The following is a 22212-nucleotide window of genomic DNA, read 5'->3' as shown; positions in this document are numbered from 1 at the left end:
CAGCAGTTTAACATGCTAGTGGAATGTTTCCTTTGCTCTGCACCTCCCCATGTAATGTTTCTGTTTCCTGCTGGATGCTCTTATGGAGCCTTTTCCAAAAGGCCGTTCTCAGTGTATGATTTTAAATGAACATTGGTAGATTATTTGGGAATAGCCTAATTCTGTTGTGCACCCACCCCCCCCCACAACATACAAAGTAACTGTGATATCCACTTTAAAGTTCAAAGCAAATTTATTATCAAAGTACGTATACAATACTGTGCAAAAGTCTTAGGCACCCTAGATTTTTAATATAAATTTTGTTTTAGGTGTTTATTTTTTGTCATTAGTTTGTCAGTAGAAAAGAACAAATCTTTGATTTTCAGACATACATTTTCCAAAAAATTAGATGTTAGAGAATGTTTTGTATTCTTTTAAAGAAAGTAACATATTAAGTAATAGACCACTTTTCAAATAAAAGCTTGATTACTTTTTAGGTGTTTAGCCCAGTGCATGACTAAACAAAGATAACAAACAGGTGCTAATGGTAGTTGACATGATGAGTTGAATGAATTAAACTGAATAACTAAAACAGAAATGGGTGTAGAAGGAATCAAACTGGACAACCAAACTATTCTTACACCATGGCAAGAGTGAGCATAATAACAAGACACAAGGCAGGCATCCTGTGTCTCCCACGCAGAAATTTCATGGCAGACAGGAGTTTCAAGATGTACTGTCCAAGCTTTTCTAAAGAAGCACAAAAAAACAGGCAAGATTAAAGACCAGAAATGCAATGGTTGGCCACAGAAACTGAGTGCAACAGACAGGAGATATATCAAACTGACGTCCTTTCTAAATCGAAAGAATCCAGCATTGCTATTAGCTCTGCAGACCACTTGCAGAAACTACTGGAACCCAAGTACACCCCTCTACAGTCCGGAAAAGTCTTGCCAGAAGTGGTCTTCATGGAAGAGCTGCTGACAAAAAGCCATTCCTCTGAAGTGGGAACAAAACTGAGAGACTTGTGCACAAAAACTCAAGGACTGGGGTGCTGAACATTGGCAGCAAGTGTTCTGGATTGACAAGTCAAAATTTGAAATTTTGTCTATAACAGGAGGCAGTAGTGGAGAGTGCTACATGGATGAGTGCAGCTAACGGTGAAGCAAGCATAGCGGGGGTTCACTGCAGGTTTGGGGCTGCATTTCTACAAATGGAGTTGGTGATCTGGACAGAATTAATGGAATCCTCAATGCTGATTAGTACAAGCAGGTTCTCATCCATCATGCAAAACCATCAGGGAGCCGTCTGTTCAGTCCCAACTTCATTTTACAGCAAGGCAGTAACTCCAAGCACACAGCCAAGGACATATAGAACTATCATCAGTGAAAAGAAGAACAAGGAGTTCTGCAACAGATCGTATGGCCTCCACAGAGCCCTGATCTCAACATTATCAAGGTTGTCTGGAATTACCTGGAGGGATAAAAGCAAGCAAGCCAGCCAGCCAAAGTCTGCAGAAGAACTGTGGCAAGTTCTCCAAGATGTTTGGAACAACATAACAGCCGATTTTCTTATAAAACTGCATGATAGTGTACCTAAGAGAATTACATAGACATAGAGAACATAGAAAATAGGTGCAGGAGTAGGCCATTCGGCCCTTTGAGCCTGCACCGCCATTTATTATGATCATGGCTGATCATCCAACTCAGAACCCTGCACCAGCCTTCCCTCCATACCCTCTGATCCCCCTAGCCACAAGGGCCATATCTAACTCCCTCTTAAATATAGCCAATGAACTGGCCTCAACTGTTTCCTGTGGCAGAGAATTCCACAGATTCACCACTCTCTGTGTGAAGAAGTTTTTCTTAATCTCAGTCCTAAAAGGCTTCGCCTTTATCCTCAAACTGTGACCCCTCGTTCTGGACTTCCCCAACATCGGGAACAACCTTCCTGCATCTAGTCTGTCCAATCCCTTTAGGATTTTATATCAGATCCCCCCTCAATCTTCTAAATTCCAACAAGTACAAGCCCAGTTCATCCAGTCTTTCTTCATATGAAAGTCCTGCCATCCCAGGAATCAATCTGGTGAACCTTCTTTGTACTCCCTCTACGGCAAGGATGTCTTTCCTCACATTAGGGGACCAAAACTGCACACAATACTCCAGGTGTGGTCTCACCAAGGCCTTGTACAACTGCAGTAGTACCTCCCTGCTCCTGTACTCGAATCCTCTTGCTATAAATGCTGGCATACCATTCGCCTTTTTCACCGCCTGCTGTACCTGCATGCTCACTTTCAATGACTGGTGTATAATGACACCCAGGTCTCGTTGCACCTCCCCTTTTCCTAATCGGCCACCATTCAGATAATCTGTTTTCCTATTTTTGCCACCAAAGTGGATAACTTCACATTTATCCACATTAAATTGCATCTGCCATGAATTTGTCCACTCACCTAACCTATCCAAGTCACCCTGCATCCTCTTAACATCCTCCTAGCATCCTCCTCACAGCTAACACTGCCACCCAGCTTCGTGTCATCTGCAAACTTGGAGATGCTGCATTTAATTCCCTCATCCAAGTCATTAATATATATTGTAAACAACTGGGGTCCCAGCACTGAGCCTTGCGGTACCCCACTAGTCACTGCCTGCCATTCTGAAAAGGTCCCGTTTATTCCCACTCTTTGCTTCCTGTCTGCTAACCAATTTTCTATCCACATCAATACCTTACCCCCAATACCGTGTGCTTTAAGTTTGCACACTAATCTCCTGTGTGGAACCTTGTCAAAAGCCTTTTGAAAATCCAAATATACCACATCCACTGGTTTTCCCCTATCCACTCTACTAGTTACATCCTCAAAAAATTCTATGAGATTCGTCAGACATGATTTTCCTTTCACAAATCCATGCTGACTTTGTCGGATGATTTCACCGCTTTCAAATGTGCTGTTATCACATCTTTGATAACTGACTCCAACAGTTTCCCCACCACCGACGTTAGGCTAACCAGTCTATAATTCCCCGGTTTCTCTCTCCCTCCTTTTTTAAAAAGTGGGGTTACATTAGCCACCCTCCAATCCTGAGGAACTAGTCCAGAATCTAACGAGTTTTGAAAAATTATCACTAATGCATCCACTATTTCTTGGGCTACTTCCTTAAGCACTCTAGGATGCAGACCATCTGGCCCTGGGGATTTATCTGCCTTTAATCCCTTCAATTTACCTAACACCACTTCCCTACTAACATGTATTTTGCTCAGTTCCTCCATCTCACTGGACCCTCTGTCCCCTACTATTTCTGGAAGATTATTTATGTCCTCCTTAGTGAAGACAGAACCAAAGTAATTATTCAATTGGTCTGCCGTGTCCTTGCTCCCCATAATCAATTCACCTGTTTCTGTCTGTAGGGGACCTACATTTGTCTTTACCAGTCTTTTCCTTTTTACATATCTATAAAAGCTTTTACAGTCAGTTTTTATGTTCCCTGCCAGTTTTCTCTCATAATCTTTTTTCCTCTTCCCAATTAAGCCCTTTGTCCTCCTCTGCTGAACTCTGAATTTCTCCCAGTCCTCAGGTGAGCCACTTTCTCTGGCTAATTTGTATGCTTCTTCTTTGGAATTGATACTATCCCTAATTTCTCTTGTCAGCCATGGGTGCACTACCTTCCTTGATTTATTCTTTTGCCAAACTGGGATGAACAATTGTTGTAGTTCATCCATGCAATCTTTAAATGCTTTCCATTGCATATCCACCTTCAATCCTTTAAGTGTCATTTGCCAATCTATCTTAGCTAATTCACATCTCATACCTTCAAAGTTACCCCTCTTTAAGTTCAGAACCTTTGTTTCTGAATTAACTATGTCACTCTCCATCTTAATGAAGAATTCCGCCATAATATGGTCACTCTTACCCAAGGGGCCTCTCACGACAAGATTGCTAATTAACCCTTCCTCATTCCTCAAAACCCAGACTAGAATAGCCTGCTCCCTAGTTGGTTCTTCGACATGTTGGTTCAAAAAACCATCCCGCATATGTTCCAAGAAATCCTCTTCCTCAGCACCCTTACCAATTTGGTTCGCCCAATCTACATGTAGATTGAAGTCACCCATTATAACTGCTGTTCCTTTATTGCACACATTTCTAATTTCCTGTTTAATACCATCCCCGACCTCACTACTACTGTTAGGTGGCCTGTACACAACTGCCACCAGTGTTTTCTGCCTCTTAGTGTTATGCAGCTCTACCCATATCGATTCCACATCCTCCCGGCTAACATCCTTCCTTTCTACTGCGTTAATCTCCTCTCTAACCAGCAATGCTACCCCACCTCCTTTTCTTTCATGTCTATCCCTCCTGAATATTGAATATCCCTGAACGTTGAGCTCCCATCCTTGGTCACCCTGGAGCCATGTCTCTGTGATCCCAACTATATCATAATCATTAATAACAATCTGCACTTTCAATTCATCCACCTTGTTACGAATGCTCCTTGCATTGACACACAAAGCCTTCAGGTGCTCTTTTACAACTCTCTTAGCCCTTATACAATTACGTTGAAAAGTGGCCCTTTTTGATGCTTGCCCTGTATTTGTCAGCCTGCCACTTTTACTTTTCTCCTTACTACTTTTTGCTTCTACCCTCACTTTACACCCTTCTGTCTCTCCCCCTGTTGTGAACTAACCTCCTCTCGCCTTGATGTAGCTTTAAAGGAACAAAGGGTGGTCACACCAAATATTGATTTCATTTAGTTTTTTTTTATTGCTTACTGCACTTCATAATATGTTTTTGATATTTAGAAACTTTTCAGTTAATTATTTTTGAAAGCTTTGCAGAATTTTTTTACATGTGCCAGAGACTTTTGCATAGTACTATATGTCACCATATACAACCCTGAGATTCTTTTTTTTTTTTTTTTTTTGCAAGCATATTCAGTATATCTAAGAACCATAATAGAATCAATGAAAGACTACACCCAACAGGGTGGACAACCAGTGAGCAAAAGACAACAAACTTGAGCAAATACAAAGATAATAATAATAAATAAGCAATAAATATCAAGAACCTGAGATCAAGTGTCCTTGAGAGTGAGTCCGTAGGTTATAGGAACAGTTCAGTGATGGGCAAGTGAAGTTGAGTAAGATTATCCTTTCTGATTCAAGAGCCTGATGACTGACCGGTAATAACTGTTCCCGAAGCTGGTAGTAGGAGTCCTCAGGCTCCTGCAGTACCTCCTTCCTGATAGCAGCAGTGAGAAGAGAGCATAACCTGGGTGGTGGGGATTTCAGATGATAGATGCTGCTTTCCTGCAACAATGCTCCATGTAGGTGTACACAATGATGGGAAGGGCTTTATCTGTGGCACTGGGCTATATCCACTACTTTTTTTCATTCAAGACCATTGGTGTTTCCAGTCATCAAAAGACAAAGGAAAGTGATTAGGAATGGGAGCACTGTCCCTTTTCAAGAACTGCACACCAAATTATTTGTTTCCTGGCTGAAATAAACTAATTAGCACAGATTGGAGATTAATCCTGGAATTCTGTGTGCTGTTTAGTTTCCATTGAATCATGATTTTGGTATTTATTTTTAATTTGAAAACATCAGTATAGTTGAGTAAATGATTGTGGCCATTGAATTAGTAAACTCAACTACCTTTCTGATATTGCTCAAACTCTGAGAAGTGGAAAGGTGATACACAATCGGGGCATGAAATTGTTCAGATTTCACGTGTCTATTTCCTGGTCTCCATCCATCCTCTTTAATTACATCTGTCTCCAGACACACTTGCACTGTTAGTGTTATCAGGGAACCTGAGAAATGTTTTAATTTCGCCATATCTTTGAGATTGTTCCCACTCACACTATCTGATCAACAAATCTCTGGAACATTCATACAGGCACTAAATTCAATTAATGTGATTGATTACTTTTTGATGGTTGATGTATCTATCCAAGATTCAATTGAATTCTTGTACTGCTGATTGATGAGGTGGTCTGGAACATGATGTTTATTTCTCCTCTTCTCCACACCTACCAAAATCAAACTTGCCAGGCCTGAATATTTCTGACAGATATTGCCTCTCCTTCCTTTACTGATACCTTTATTGACTTCATTTTAACTCTTGGTTGAGCATAAGCTGACTGAGCAATGAACTTGCTGTTCATGCAGCAAGCTGAGCACTTAAAACATCAGGTCATGGATCAGGGCAACTGGGTTTCCTGCCTTAGGTCTCCTATGTTTTTCCTGATGCTTTTAATTGACGTGTGATTTTCTGAATGTGTTGACCTGAGGCGAGATTGGATAAGACAAAAGCCCAAGAGGAAATGTCCTATCAATCCCTGCCTCGCGTGTTCATTCAAGGTATCCTTAAAGCAGCAGTATTGAAGCTAGAAACTAGCCAAGTCATTCCAAACTGCTTGCAAAAAAGTGGTCATACAGGTGTGCTGGATTGAATAAAGCAATCATTCCTTGCACTTGCTGTGCAGCTGTTATAGTTCCTAGAACTTCCCTTTAATGCAAGAAATTTAAAATGTAGTTTCTCTTTATTCATCTCTTAAAATTGTAAATATCTTTGTATCTGTTTCCCTCTAACAATTAGGCCCCTGGTCACTAACTCTAGGCAGCAGGTGTCTCCAGCCTATTGAAACATGGTAGGCACCCAATCTAATCTGTCCTCATTTGACATGTACGAAGGTAGTTTCTAATCTGAGCATTTGTTAATGACGAGCTGTAAGAAGACTTTTCTTTCCTAGACCTTGAGGGCTGAGGCTATTCTATACCTTTGCATCTTGCCAGTTCCTCCCAGTAGTCTCTTCTGTCACAACAAACCCCAGGATTTTTTTGTCTGAATGTTTGAAATTTTCTATACCCACCCATGCAACCAGGTAGAAAGTTGTGATAACAGGATTGGTTGAGATGTCAGTTTTGTGCCATCTGGCAGTGAAAATTCACATTATGTATGTTATTGGTAAATTGGTTTATTATTTTCACATGTACGGAGGTACAGTGAAAAACTGTATGTTCCGTGATCCCAATTTACAGAGTTTCAGGTTCCTCAGCAATTGAAAAGTGTTCTCAAAACAGACAAAAACAAGTCTTGAGTCATACAATCTATATTTGAGTTGAGGGGTGAGGTCAGCAAAGGATTTATAAGCAGTTTTGCAGTGAAAATTGGGTGTGGCTACAGGCTTAAGATATGAGCAAGTTTCAAATTCCTGCTTGGTTTCCTCTTTTTCCCAAAAAAAGAATGGTCAGCTCTGTTCAACATGTATTTTCCAAATAAAACATGAAGTTTGTTGTTGGCAGAGTCTAGTCAGGCTTGACTGCTTATGTGTGCATCAAATGAGCTCTGGTGAAGGTACTGGCTCATCTGCACTGTGCGTCACCTACCCTGCAACTGTCCTGGTGTAAGTAGTAAATACTACCAAACAATCAGATCATAGACAATTGTGCGTTGCTTTGCAAGTATTTTTCCAAAAAGCTTTAAATAGGAAAAAAAAAGGCATTAAATTAAGCTAATTGCTTTTGGATAGTGGAAAAAAATATTTAAATGCGCCCTACCACTTCCCTGAGTAACACGTATAAACAGGGACAAATTTGTTTGGTGTAAGCTGGAAGACGTTGTCACCAATTAGGTCATAGTGGAAATGGTTTCACTTATTTTTAGTACATTGTTCAAAAAGATAGAAAATGCTGGAAGTACTCAGCTGGTCAATTAACACCAGGTCCTACTCCATGGAAATAGGGCATTTGGCCCAATTCATGCATGCAGACAGAGATTACCATCTAAGCTAGGCTCATTGCCTGTGTTTGGCCTATATACCTCTTTTCCTGTCCATGTCCATTCAATTTCCTTTTAAATATTGTTAATAAACCTGTTTCAATCACTTCCTTTGGCAACCCATTCCATGTACTCACCATCTTCTAGATCAGGTGTTCCCTACCTGGGGTCCATGGACCCCTCAGTTAATGGTAAGGCTCCATGACATAAAAAGCATGGGAATCCCTGTTCTAGATGGAAAAAGTTGCCCCTCGGGTTCCTATTAACCTTCTCAACCTAAACCTATGCCTCTGATTTTTGATTCTCCAGCCCTAGGGAAGAAACTGCATATTTACTCTATAATTTTATGCACCTTCTGTAAGATCACCCCTCAGTCTCCTATATGCTCCAATAAACAAAGTACCAACTTGATCAACCTTGCAACCAAACTCAGTCCCCAAATCTCATAAATCTCCTCTGCATTCTTTCCAGCTTAATGACATCTTTCCTACAGTAGGCTATCCAAAATTGAATACAGTATTCCATGTGCAGCTTCACCAATATCTTGTACGACTGCAACATAGCGTCCCAACTTCTAAACTCAGTGCCCTGACAGCCAACATGTTATAAGCCGCCTTCATCACCCTGTCTACCTGTGACACCACTTTCAGGGAATCGTACTTCTAGATCGCTTGGTTCTAGAATACCCCTCTGGGTCCTACCGTTCACTGTCTGAAAGTCCTACCTTCTTTTGTCTCCCTGAAGTGAAACACTTCACGCACTTACCTGAGTTAAATTTCATTTGCCATTCCTCAGACCACTTAACAGCTGAATAATATCCCTCTATAAATCCTAATAACCGTTTTCGCTGTCTTTGATTCTTAGTGTCATCAGTAAACTTACTAACCATGCCTTGTACATTCTCATGCAAGTCATTAGTATTGATAACAAATAACAATGGACCCAGCAATGGGGAACTACACCATGACGGCCTTCCACCATTACCTCCCACTTCCTACCATCAGGCCAATGGTGCATCTAGTCACCTCTACCTGGATTCCATGTGATTTAACTTTTCAAAGCAGCCTACCATGTGGAACCTTATCAAAGACCATTAGACTACATCTACTGCCTTCATCGACTTTCTTGGTTACTACTTCAAAAAAACTAACTTGTGGTAATATCTGTAGGAGATAAAAGCTAATATTTCAGTTTCACTTTCATAGAAACATAGAAAGCCTACAGCACAATACAGGTCCTTTGGCCCACAATGCTATGCTGAACATGTACTTACTTTAGAAATTACCTAGGGTTACCCATAGCCCTCCATTTTTCTAAGCTCCATGTACCTATCCAGGAGTCTCTTAAAAGAACCTATTATATCCGCCTCCATCACTGTTGCCGGCAGCCCATTCCACATACTCACCACTCTCTGCGTAAAAAAAAACTTATTCCTGACATCTCTTCTGTACCTACTTCCAAGCACCTTAAAACTGTGCCCTCTCATGTTAGCCATTTGAGCCCTGGGAAAAAGCCTCTGACTATCCACACGATCAAAGCATCATCATCTTATACACCTCTATCAGGTCACCTCTCATCCTCCATCGCTCCAAGGAGAAGAGGCCAAGTTCACTCAACCTATTCATATAAGGCATGCTCCCCAATCCAGGCAACAGATGCTGCCTGATTTGTTGAATATTTCTATCATTCTCTGTATTATTTTGATGTTCCAGCATCTATAGATTCAAAACTGAATGCTAGACAAGAACAGTAAAATGCTGTTTATAGAGCTGCCTGAGATTGTCTGGCCCGTTCCTCTTCAGGAATATGTTGGACATTTTCATTTGTTCTGTGGGAGATCCAGGCTGCTGCTGCACTAGTTTACTTTGTTGAGGCATTTCAGGGCTTGTGCAGTTGGCCTTAACGTCCTTTGGTTTGATAGTAAAAATGGAGGCTTCCTACTGTCAATTGCTCTTGAACATGTGATCTTGATTGAAGTAACATTCAACAATCTTATGTAGTAATGTAGCTGTCAACATATTGTTGAGGTGGCATGCACATACTGGCTAGTTGCAGCCAGTGATCTCTAGAAGCGGTGATGAGTAGGGTGGGGAAAGATATGTCATTTATTTGAATCTTTCTCTTGTCCTTTATTGTAAAGAGGATAGAGTATAAACTACTCTTGCTACAACTGTAAAAGGCTACAATGAAACTATGATAACATCTTTGGTGTTATTTAAGGATATGTATGCCAATTTGCATTGTAAGCAGTTCAGAGAAGGTTGACAAGATTGATTCCTGAAATTAAAGGGCAGTTTAGCAGGAAAGATTAGGCAGGGTTTTCTTTACTCATTGACTTCAGAAGAAAAAGTGTTCTCATTGAAGCTTAAAATTGTAGAGGAAATGGAACTGGATAGATGTGTCTCTTGGGAAAATGTGGAAAGTAGGTTAGATAATTTCAATATAAGGAGTTGCACATTTAAGAAAGAGATGAGAAGTAATTTCTTATGACTGTTTGTGAAGCTTTGAAATTTTCTGCCCCAAAGAGCTGTGTATGTAGAGTCATTGATTGTTTTAGGAGAGACAGGTTATTAGTTAAAGATAAGTTAAGGTTTATGGAGAAGCTTGCAAGGAAGTAAATCTAAGGCCATGATCTTGTAGCCCTACCCCTGTTCTTGTTATGTCCTTTCATTCACGTCTGCCATTTCAAACCAAACTTCGTTGTATCCGGCAAAGTGGTGATGAGTATGCAACAGCCAATTTTACACAAGTTTTCAATATAACAGTTCATAAATTGATGAAAACGCAGGCCTTGCCATACCAAAGATGGTCCCAGAATAACAGCCTCAATGAGTCAGGCTATCCAGTGCAGCTACAGGCACTAACAAAATAATAAATATGAAAGATGAATCTGACATTTTTGGTTAAAGTTTTGAAGTCTTCTGAAGACCAAAGCATTCAGAAATAAATGACATCAAAACTTAGCGTTTATTTCAAAAAGCTAGCTGTTCACACCTTCCTGTCAAGAAAGCAAACACTAAGGCAGGAAATGAGATGCATTTCCTCACTGTCTACTCATGATAATCATGATGTTTCACAGCATCAGTTTATATGGGAATACCTCAGGTTTGTAGACTGACCCGTCTTAACAAAAGCAGAGTAGAGTTGTAAGTGAGATTGTGTTTGTACTAGTTTTTTAAAAGTTATTTGGTTAGAAATTGACATCATAAGAGACCTGTAACTACTGGTATTGTGTACTAGTGTATTGCAGTGACTGTAGTCAGTGGTACTCAGTAAATGAAAAAATCTTCAGGTGCTGGAAATCCAAGCAACACACACAAAATGCTGGAGGAACGTGGCAGGCCAGGCAGCATCTATGGAAAAAAAAAGTACAGTCAATGTTTCAGGCCAAGAACTTTCATCAAGAAAAAGATGACAAGTCAAAGTAAGAAGGTGGAGGGAGGGGAGGAAGAAACACAAGGTTATAGATGAAACCATTCCCCATTCCCATTTTCCTTTTTCATGTATCTCCTTACCTGCCCATCACCTCTCTCTGGTGCTCCTTCCCCTTTTCTTTCTTCCCGTAGTCTTCTGTCCTCTCCTATCAGATTCCCCCTTCTCCAGCCCTGTATCTCTTTCACCAATGAACCTCCCAGCTCTTTACTTCACCCCTTCCCAGCCCCCCCCTCAAAACTCCCAGTTTCACCTATCACCTTGTGTTTCTTCCTCCCCACACCCCACCTTCTTACTGCATTTTTCATCGTTTTCCTGTAGACCTGATGAAGGGTCTCAACCTGAAATGTTGACTATTTACTCTTCCCATAGATGCTGCCTGGTCTGAGTTCCTTCGGCATTGTGTGTTGCTCTGTATTTGCAGTGATGGACCTGTGTAATATAAGAGTACAGCACAGTATGGGCCCTTCTGCCCATAATGTGGTGTCATCCTTTTAACCTACTTCTCAATCAATCTAACCCTTCCATCCTACATACCCCATAACCCTCCATTCTTTCTTTATATGTGCCTATTTAAGAGTCTGCCAAATATCGCGAGTGTATCGGCCTCCATCACCACCCCTGGCAGTGTATTCCAGGTATTTCTACTGTTTTTTAAAAAATATTGCCTCTGATATCTCCAGATGTCCTCTGGTCTTAACTATTGCCACCCTGGAAAAAAGGGCACTGTCCAGTCCATCTAGGCCTCTCACAATTCTGCGGACCTCCATTGTCACTCTTCGTCAAGCCCCAACTCACTCAACTCCTCCTCATAAGACACATTCTCTAATCCAGGCAGCATCCTAGTAAATCTCCTAGGCACTTTCTCCAGTGCTTCCACATCCTTCTTAAAATGACGCCACACTTGAAGTTACTATCTTGGTTACTGTGTTATTAAGCTGGAAAGATAACAGAAAATATCCATGAGGTGCCACCACAACCCAAGGGGTGGGGGGGCTGGGCTACAGGGAGAAGTTGGGCAATCCCTGAGGCATAGGAGATTAAGAGATGGTCCTACTCAGAGGCATTCAAAATCACAAGGGGCATAAACCCACTCAAACTTCTTCCCAGGGTTGGAGAGTCAAGAACTAGAGGGCATAGGTTTTAGAGTGAGAAGGGAGGGATACAAAAAGCTGGTATGTATTAGCGACCATATTATAGTGATAGATCTCTATCCAACAGTAAGGGTAAGCTTCTTCATGGCTCCAGGGATCTAGCTGCCCATAGGGGGTTTGCATTTTCTCCTTTTGAGCATGTTGAGTTGCTCCAGGTGCTCTACTTTCCTCCAATATCTCAAAGACAGTCAAGTTCACTGGCCACTGTACTTGCCCCTAGTATATAGGTGAGTGACAGAATCTGGGGAGAATAGAGAGGAATTCGCATAATATAGATGTAGATAGACGTGAAGATTGGTATGAGCTGAATGGGCAGTCCCTGTGTGGTATGACTCTTAACAAATTACCATTGAGGCCAGATAAGCACCTGGAATTGGGACCAGAAGATCAGACCTTATGATACTAGTCCAATGGAGCTATGGGGAGTTAGGTCCTGTGGTCACCAATTGAGGGCCTGCAGTAGTAGTAGAGGCACCTGTTTTCCAACTTCATAGTTAGTGATCACTAATTTGTCAAAGGTCTTTCAAAATTTTTCCTAATCTGGGGAGTTCCAGCAACATTCTCCACAGTCTGTTGATTTTATGGGAAAATCAGTACCTTGTATCAATGGCACATGAGAGAGTTAATTTTCCTTTTGAATACAATAAATTCACTTTAATATGGGACCATTAATGCCCCTTTGCCACAAGGTCCTCCAAACAGTATGTAATAATGTCAATTGAGTGGTGGCCTGGGCACCTGGAGTATATTCTTGCATTTTATGTATGCCATGATATGTTTTACATCCACTGGAAAGTGCAGTAGGGACTTGATTTAATACCTCAGTGAAAATATTTTCACTTCCAGAGTGCTGAGCTTCCTTAGTCTAGACCTTGCTTAATGGTATTGGTCCATGGCATAAAAAAGGTTGGGAACCTCTAGTCTGGATCTTTGTGCCCAAGTCTCTGGAATTTGAAGCTATGTATATGTGCATCTAATGCCTGTACCATATCTGAATATTTAAATCATGTGCTTTAAATTTGCTTTACATATTGTGCTTGTTCTTTTCCAGGCTAGTTTATATCGAGGTGGATACAGTCGTTTTGCTCCCTACTAAAAGTGATGTGAACTCCTGCGATGGGAACAGCCCCTTCCCAAGGCCTGGTTGTTGCAATATTACAAGTAGTGGAACTTTATAGCAACTCAACATGAAAAAAAATACACGAGAAAGAGAGGAAATCATTACACAAGAGACCTACTTTTTTATACCTCATTATGTTCTTCTAAACATGTATTTTTTTTCCTTTTGTTTCTGCCTTCATTTTTTTTTGTTCCAAAGATTGTGCAGACAGTTTTTAACTGTGGTATAAAAGTGCATTTCTTTGTGTGTGTAGTGGCATTTATGAAATCAGCTTCAAATGACAAAAGACAAACAAATGAAATTTTAAAAATATTAGGCACAAAAGCAGTAGTAAAAACCAAAAGTCAAATTGAGTGCCCATGGGAAACTGGTCCCAGTAAAGTGTGTGGAGCAGCAGCATCAAGGGTCTATGGATATATAAAACAAAATCTTGATGGGGGAGAGAGAGAGAGAGATTCACCACTTAATGGGGTCAGTTCAAAATAAGGAGGAGAGGTGGAGGGGGCAAGCTGGAAATTATCCATTTATGAGTGGATGGAAACAATTTTTATGTTGTGCTTTGTTTTTGTAGTGAGGGTAGCAGCAGCTTCCATCTAATCACCATATCCAGACATAGCATGTTAAATTGTGCCTGTTTGTACCCGAATGAACAATAGCAACAGCCGAAATATTAGTTGCTATCATACAGCAAAGTGGCTGCAATGCTAACTTTTGTCCGCTTAATCATTCATTCAAGACTCTGAAGACCACACAATCCACCTCCCTCCACTGGTGATGTAAATTTATCTCCACGCTTTTGTTTTTTAAATGATAATGACTTTTTGCATTAGCATCCCAGCAAATTCCAAATGGAGGTTTCATGCCTCCTGTGTAAATGGGGCAGGTTTACACTGCACTGTCAGGTAGCACCATTGAATTAAGTGATACAATCCAGAAGTGTTTGGCACTAAATATATGCATGTTTTAATTGCATCAGGTTAATTGAATTGTATTATCCAATGTATTTGTATTTTTTTAATGTGACCTAGGATATTGCTCCAACTGGCTGACACCCTTGCATTCAGCAGAATTACATAAAAATGCAGTTTTTAAATCAAACTTTTTTTTAACTCTAATCATCGTCATCAGATTTTGGCTGCTTTGTGATCTTTGTTTCATTTACCTCTGTCTTCAGTGAGTACCTGAGCAAGCAGGAAGATGCTGCACAGAAAATAGTCATCTGGCATGAGAAGAATCTAGCTCTACCCCTGCCTGAGAGGTGTAAAGGGAAGAGCAGAGGTGTGGATAGGGTGGGGACTGAGGACTTTCAACAGGAAAGTTCTGGAAGGTTGGTCAGACACACAGTTGCATCATGTAAATGAAAAAAGTTATGAATACTACACTTCAGTAGACATTTTAAAGGCATTCATGATGCCATTTCAGATGTTATTTTTTTTTAGGAAGTTAGCTGAGCTAATGTGTGAGTGTTAGTCAATGAGGCTCCAGGTCAGATTGAAGCTAATAATTTATTGTGCACGCTTGGGGCTGGCCCAGACCTATCCATTCTGTTCCAGTGCTCCTGGAGCTTTGCTGTCTGTTATATCTCTGCACTGGGAGATTTAGGTGGGAGTGAATTGAAAAAGTATACTTCCATGGTGCAGACAGCACAGTTGCTGCCAGAGTTTCTGATCATGTAGAGTATTCCCAACACAGTGTACACTGCACCGGCTTAGTAAGCTATTTAAAGAAAATCAATCTTTGTTAAAAGAAAAAAGGGACACTAGTCGTAGACACCACACTGCCGTCCTTAAATTATGAATTTTTTTTTTTGCATTGCAAGCCAAAGCATGGTTTGTCGCTGAATGACAATTGTTTTTTGTATATAAAAATATTTTCATTGTTGTTGTAATAGGGAAACATTCACAGAAAAGTCTCATCACAGAGGAAGGAATTTAAAATGGGAATATGGCGTGGCAAACGACAGCATCTCCTGGTAGTGCTTCAGTTAGTTTAGTAGTGCATATAGAAGGAAAACGTAGAAACCACAGATGGCTTGTATGAATGGGAGTTGCTGTTCTGTGTCACACCAGGTTCAGTAATAGTTTTCATTCCTATGACTACAATTCATATTCTTTTACTTAGGTTAACTTTTATATTATAACCAGTGAACATGTTAGTGAGTTAGCACTACAGCTGCACTCTACTCCACTGACTACCAAGTAACCCAAGGCTATTGTTCTCAATCCTTGTTTTTGTTTTGTAAAAGCCTCAGAGCAGCTGTAGAATAGGCAGAATATTTGGAGGGAACAATTTCTGAGTAGAGTAAATGTTTTTTTTTAATTCTCTCTTTATTTGGCAAAAGACCATCTTGCTTTTAGCAAGAATGGGCCATGTCCAGTCAGCAGCTTACCATATGGTAAATATCCAACACCCCATCCATCGGGTCAGGTTCAGTGGGACTGACAAGTTTTTATTTGTTTTGTGTTGTGCATGCGTGTGTGTGTGTGTGTGTGTGTGTGTGTGTGTTTTTTTTTGGAAGGGACCCATTGCTGTATCCCGACTGGAATAGGAAACTTGGTTGTTAGTAGTAGGAGTCATTATCACAGTGACATGGCTGATGCAGATACTTGAACCATTTAATCCTTAAGCCTTTATATAAGCAACATTTATTTCTTTTCATTTACTTGTAATACAGTTCACTCGATACGATCACAATCACCTTCCCCCCCCTACCACCATCACCATCCTCCCTTTCCCCTTCTCCTCCCCTCCCCCAGATAAACAAGGAAAAGCCTCACCTTCCGTAACTGGAAGATTCTGTGAATCACAAAGAGGAGAGTACCCTCTCTCTGAGCTCCAGTCAAAGGGGAAAGGAGCATTGGGGTGGAGAAATTGTGCTGTGGTGCAGGCATTGGAAAGGGAATAAAATAGGAGAAAACACTAAACAATTTTAAAAACCATGTGCAGGTGGTATTTAATCTTGCTAGAAAGCTAGCATCAACACTGTCCTGACCCTCATCCACCTTGTTTGTGAACGTTTCCCAGAAGGTATGGTATATCGTATAGTAGCTTCATCACCGAGCAGTATTCATTGGGTTATAATTAGATATAATCATGAATGTTAAGTAGATAGCACATGGACTATTATTCCTTTTGTATTACTTCCCATGTATAAATTATTGATCTTGTTGCTGGCTTTTATAAACTCGAAGGAAGGGAAATCCTTCCCAACAGTAATAAAGCACTGTTTTTAAAATAAAACAAAAATGGTGAGAACGCATTCTGTCTCTGTATGTATTTGTGATGTAGGTTGTTAATGGATTTAAACTCATCAGAATGCAAATGAGCTGTGCCCTGTGGAATCACATTTTCATTCAGTAAATTTTCTGTGAAACAGGATCTTGTGCTGTAGCCAAGAAAGATTCGTATGCTGTTGGTCCTGCAGTAGTACAAGTTGCTGCTCATATAGGGGTATGTGTGAGTTTACCTGTCTCCATCTGAACAGGATGACTTGCCTCCACTCCAGTTCTGGGCTCTGAGACCAATTTGGGTTCTGCAAACTCTACAACAGATGGAATGGGTGGTGCTTGGCAGGGCAGGTGGACCATTTCTGCTGGGCTACAGTCTGCTGCTGATGCCTAGACTGTGAAAGTCAGAGGAGTGCCCCAAAGAATGAATGACAGTTAAATGTTAGAATGTTAGAACCCCAAAATCCCCCCAGCTCCCCTCCCTCCCACACATAAGCGGCAGTAAGCAACAATCCCCCCTCCCCTGCCACCGGCAAAAAAAAGCATTGGCACCCGCCACCAAGCACTCAGGCGTGAGCAAAGCAACAGCAAATACACAGACTTGCAGTACCCCAAAGTACTTGTTCACCCAATATTCGACATACCACAGGCGCGCTCCCTCTCTCCCTCTCTCCCTCTCTCCCTCTCTCCCTCTCTCCCTCTCTCCCTCTCTCCCTCTCTCCCTCTCTCCCTCTCTCCCTCTCTCCCTCTCTCCCTCTCTCCCTCTCTCCCTCTCTCCCTCTCTCCCTCTCTCCCTCTCTCCCTCTCTCCCTAATAAGGGAGAAAGAGGTGTTTCCGTTTCACAGTGAGAGGGGAGACATAACAAACAACTCTGGTTTACGATGTTAAAAGTCTGTTGTGTCGCTTTTTCCGAGTTCTGTGCCCAAAGATCTCAGGTCTCTGGGCACACAGCCTTAGATCTTCCATCTCCCATGACACACTGATCTCCTGCCCGGACACTGACCTCGGATTCCCCCGTCTCCAGAGCCACGAAATCTCAGTCCTCTGAAGGCTAGCGAAGCTCTTAGGTCAAGCCCTTGGCATGCTGAATAACGGCCACTCATTGAACCCCAAGAACAGGTCCCATTCCCGCAAGGAACTGTAGTTAGCATGTCGTTTGTGCAGTATTTCAGATTTTGGCTCTCTCCAATATTTTTTTTCTCCAACAGCTAGAATTGCGCTGCCACACAAAGTAAGGTGGATATTTGTCCTTGTCCAGCTGTATCTCCTGAGATATGACGAGAGGCCCGTTTCCTAGGGATTTATTATGGACCCATATTGTTCGAAGGCCAGAGTTCTTCTGCAAGTGAAGATTAAGAGTGCCTTTCTTTTGCAAATGTTCCATTCAAGACCAGTCCCCATACACTTCAATGAATAAGTCCACAATAACTTGGGGCTCAATATTCATGTCCTCTGCTTATTGCAGTGTGACATTGGAGCTAGGTTTCCATTAGTTATGTAGATAAATTCCAGTCCATTGGGAAGTATTTTTGAAAACGGGATGCAGTATCACAGCAAGGAAGGTTGGAAACAGTTAGGGTAATGGCACAGCATTGCTTATATAGTGAACTTGTGCTCTCAAGCATCTTAAAAATGCTGAATGGGAGAAGTGACTGAAGAAGAATTCAGTCACTAAGCCGAGAGGTATTTTGAAATTTTCTTTTGAGAGGCTTTTTAAGGTGTGTGAAGCTTGGGATTAGCTCAGAATTCTGTTGTAAAGTTCTGACAATCAAATGGAGGTTGAGGTAGAATGGGAGCCAACAAATGAATATCTCAGAATTACTACTGCTGCATGTGATGATGTAATTTTACAGCTGATGAACAGGGGCTGAAGACTAATTCCTTTCTATCTTTCCATGAAATGAACATGACTCTTAAGATTTACAACCTCAGTGGTGATGACAGGACAAAGACCAAGCTTGAACTAATTGCAACCATTTTCACCCAGAAGTGTTTTTTTATTGAAATCCTCACTATCACATTCATTACATTCATTCCTCAACATTAGGGAAGGCTTAAATGAACTAGATACAGCAAAATCTACTGGAACAGGCAGTGCATAATACAACTGGATCTGAACACTTGGTGCAACCAAAGTATCTGCCCAGTTGTTCCAGTATAACACTTGATATTTACCTAAGAATGTGGAATATTGGTGGATATGTCATCCCACAAAAAGCAGGACGCATTCAAGCCCAGGAATTTTTCAATCAAGTCAGTGGAAGTTGACAGTATTATAAAATTGCAATTACTCATCAATAACTATAAAAACCATAAGATAGAGGAACAGAATTAGGCCACTTGGCCCATCAAGTCCATTTCATCATTGGCTGATTTAATTTTCCTCTCAGCTCCAATCTCCTGCCTTCTCCCCATATCCCTTCATGTCCTGACCAATCAAGAATCTAGCAACCTCTGTCTTAAATATGCATAAAGGCTTGACCTCCACAGCTGCCTGTGGCAAAGAATTCTACAGACTCACCACTCTGGCTAAAGAAATATATCCTTGTCTCCATTTTAAAAGGATGCCCCTCTATTGTGAGGCTGTGTCTTTTGGTCTTAGACTCTCCCACCACTCTATCAAGGCTTTCATCATTTGATAGGTTTCAATGAGGTCATCCCGCCACCTTCTGAATTCTAGGGAATACAGGCCCTGAGCCATCAAATGCTGTTCATATGATAAGCCATTCAATCCTGGAATCATTTTCGTGAACCTCCTCTGAACCCTCTCCAGTTTCAGCACTTCCTTTCTAAGATAAGAGGCTTGAAACTGCCCACAACACAAGTGGGACCTCACCAGCGCTTTATAAAGTTTCAATAGTACATCCCTGCTTTTATCATCTAGTCCTCTTGAAATGAATGCTAACATGGCATTTGCCTTCCTCACGACAGACTCAAACTGCAAATTAACCTTTAGGGAATCCTGCACAAGAACTCCCAAATCCTGTTTTGCCTCAGTTTTTTTTTTGTATTTTCTCTCCATTTAGAAAATAGTCAACCTTTCACAAAGTGCATGACCATACACTTCCTGACATTATATTCCATCTGCCATTTCTTTGCCCATTCTCCTAATCTAAGTCTCTCTACTTCCTCAAACTACCTGCCCCTCCACCTATCTTCATATTGTCTGCAAACTTTGCAACAAAGCTATCAATTTTATCATCCAAATCATTGACATGTAATGTAAAAAAAATTGGTTCCAACACAGTCCTCTGTGGAACATCACTAGTCACTGGCAGCCAACCAGAAAAGGTTCCCATTAGTTTGCCTCCTACCAATCAGCCACTGCTTTAATCATGCTAGAATCTTTTCAGTAATAACTCACTGATATTTAGTTTGGGCTTTATAGACTTTGAATCAAAGAGCTGATTTCCAGAGGTGAGGTGGGAATGATTGTTCTGAATAGGAGTACAATATTAAGTGATAAAACTGACCAACTGGGCATCCTTGGGGAAAGCATAGCCAACAAGTTAAATTATACTTCACACAAATGTTAGTTAGAGGTCAATTATTCCTGCCCCAGGACATTTTAGCAGGGGTTTCCTAAGGCAGGGTCCTAGACCCCAGCCATCTTCAGCTCCCTCATCAATGACCTTCCTTTTATCATATGGTCAGAAGAGGAAATTTCCTGAAGCAAGATCTGGAGAATGTTCAGTTATGGATTTTTTGTTAAAAGAATGAAGCCAAGTTGCAGAAAATTCATCTCAAAAGCAGTACTGCAGTTTGCAAAAGTCAATCAATAGGGTCATTTCTGAGGGGGAAGTAGTTTAAGCTACATAAATCTTAACCTTTTAAAAAAATGTTTGTATTTGCTAATAAGGGTGTTGTTTCTCCGGTCCCAAACCCAATGCTGCCCTTCCTCACCTGTCAGTCATCATCTTTTAGTAAGAGCTGGAGTGAATGCAGTGGTTAGCAATAGGCTGGAGAGGTGGGAATGCTGTCTACCTTCTCCCACAGCCAGGTAGGGGAAGCACCATCCTAATGTTTGACCCTATCCAGCCCACAATTCACTCCACTGCCTTCCTGGAATGTCTGCAGCCAGTTGATCATGCCCGCTGTCTTCACTGCTCTCTACTAGGTGCTGATCCCTGGGGAAGGTCCACATGTGCTAGTCCCCCTACACAAATCTCACCTTGCATAGTTACTGCTGCCTCTACAGATGCTGCCTGACTCACTGAGACCCTCTGGCAGTTTGTTTTTGTGCTCCAGATTCTAGCATCTGTGGACACTCCTGCGTCCCCATGCGTAATTGTAGCCACAGAGCTTTTTACCAACCTGGTTAAGTCTCTGGTCAATGGTGACTCCCAGCTGTGAACAGTGGGAAACTCTCACATCACAGAAACAGTAACAGAAGAAGCCATTGGCCTGTTGCCTGCTTCACCACTCAGTATCACTTCTGATTTTCCAGCTGATAATCATAATCCTGTCTCTGGTCCAAAAATCTGACTCAACTATGAATAACTCAGTGATTCACCATAGACCACCCAAAGCTTTACAACCCTCAGACATGAAATTCCTTTTCATCCATGTACAGCCCAAGGTCCAAGAGGAAACATCCTCACTGAATTTTCCATTAAAATAAATAGCATCTTAATTTTTCAAATGAAATCACCTCTCATTCTCCTTAATTCCGTGCAATTAATTTTTCTTCATAGGAAAACCTATGCATCTCAAGATTCAATCCAATGATCTCGTCCTCATTATCTTCAAACAAGCTCTCTTAATTAAGATTGGAACCTCACATATGTTGTCAAGGTCCTTACCAACTATAAGCACCAGGCCAGATGGGACAAGTCAGGGTGTCAGGACCAAAGGCGAAGGACAGGCCGTTTAGCTCGATACTCTGCGAGATTTACTTGTCTCCATGCTGAACGGAGGCTGTGGCCCACTCCTGAATCGGCTGCAGTGATGCCCGGCCTTGTGTCTGTGGACTCACTTTCGTGAACTTCACTCTGAATGCTATTTTCTTCCCCCGCCCCCCAATCTCAAGGTTGTATATGGCATAAGTACTTTGATAATAAATGTACTTTGAACTTTGAAGAATTCCTTATTTTTGTACTCCATCCCATTTGTAACACAATTCAACATTCCATTTGTTTCTCCCAGTTACTCTCCTTATCTGTGTGTTAGGCAGACTTGATACTTTTCTGAGACATCATGATCCCTCATAATGATCTCACACAGTTTCTCTTTACTCTCTTTTCTTATCCGACCACTTATCCGTCCAGCATAATGATTATACTCAATCCAATGAGCTCTTACCATGGCAGTAATCAAGTTTACAGTGCCATAACAAATGCCTTTTGGGAAAACAAATATATGAGATCTGTGGACTTCTCTTTTACCCTGCTCTTTATACCCTCAAAGATTTCCCCATGATATCTTTAAGCATAATTTCTCTTTCTCCACACTACCTCTGATAAACATTGTATGTTTTTTCAAGCAACACACATCAAAGTTGCTGGTGAACGCAGCAGGCCAGGC

General features: G+C 41.3%; 1 protein-coding gene across 8 annotated transcripts in view; it reads left to right on the top strand.

Annotated features, from left to right (window-relative positions):
* Window positions 1-14560, top strand: part of LOC140204816 (RNA binding protein fox-1 homolog 2-like) — a 286828-nt gene extending 272268 nt beyond the window's left edge. For 5 of the 8 annotated variants that reach the window (XM_072271636.1, XM_072271635.1, XM_072271640.1 and 2 more), the window contains one exon: window positions 13394-14560. In XM_072271636.1, the coding sequence (XP_072127737.1) occupies window positions 13394-13520 (127 nt within the window). In that variant the 3' untranslated portion in view covers window positions 13521-14560. The remainder of the gene's footprint in view (window positions 1-13393) is intronic. The other 3 variants (XM_072271644.1, XM_072271637.1, XM_072271639.1) reach the window with 1 other exon arrangement.
* Window positions 14561-22212: the final 7652 nt, after the last annotated feature.

The sequence above is a fragment of the Mobula birostris genome, chromosome 11 (genome assembly GCF_030028105.1).
Source record: "Mobula birostris isolate sMobBir1 chromosome 11, sMobBir1.hap1, whole genome shotgun sequence".
NCBI lineage: Eukaryota > Metazoa > Chordata > Chondrichthyes > Myliobatiformes > Myliobatidae > Mobula > Mobula birostris.
This window is presented reverse-complemented; position numbering and strand designations above follow the sequence as displayed.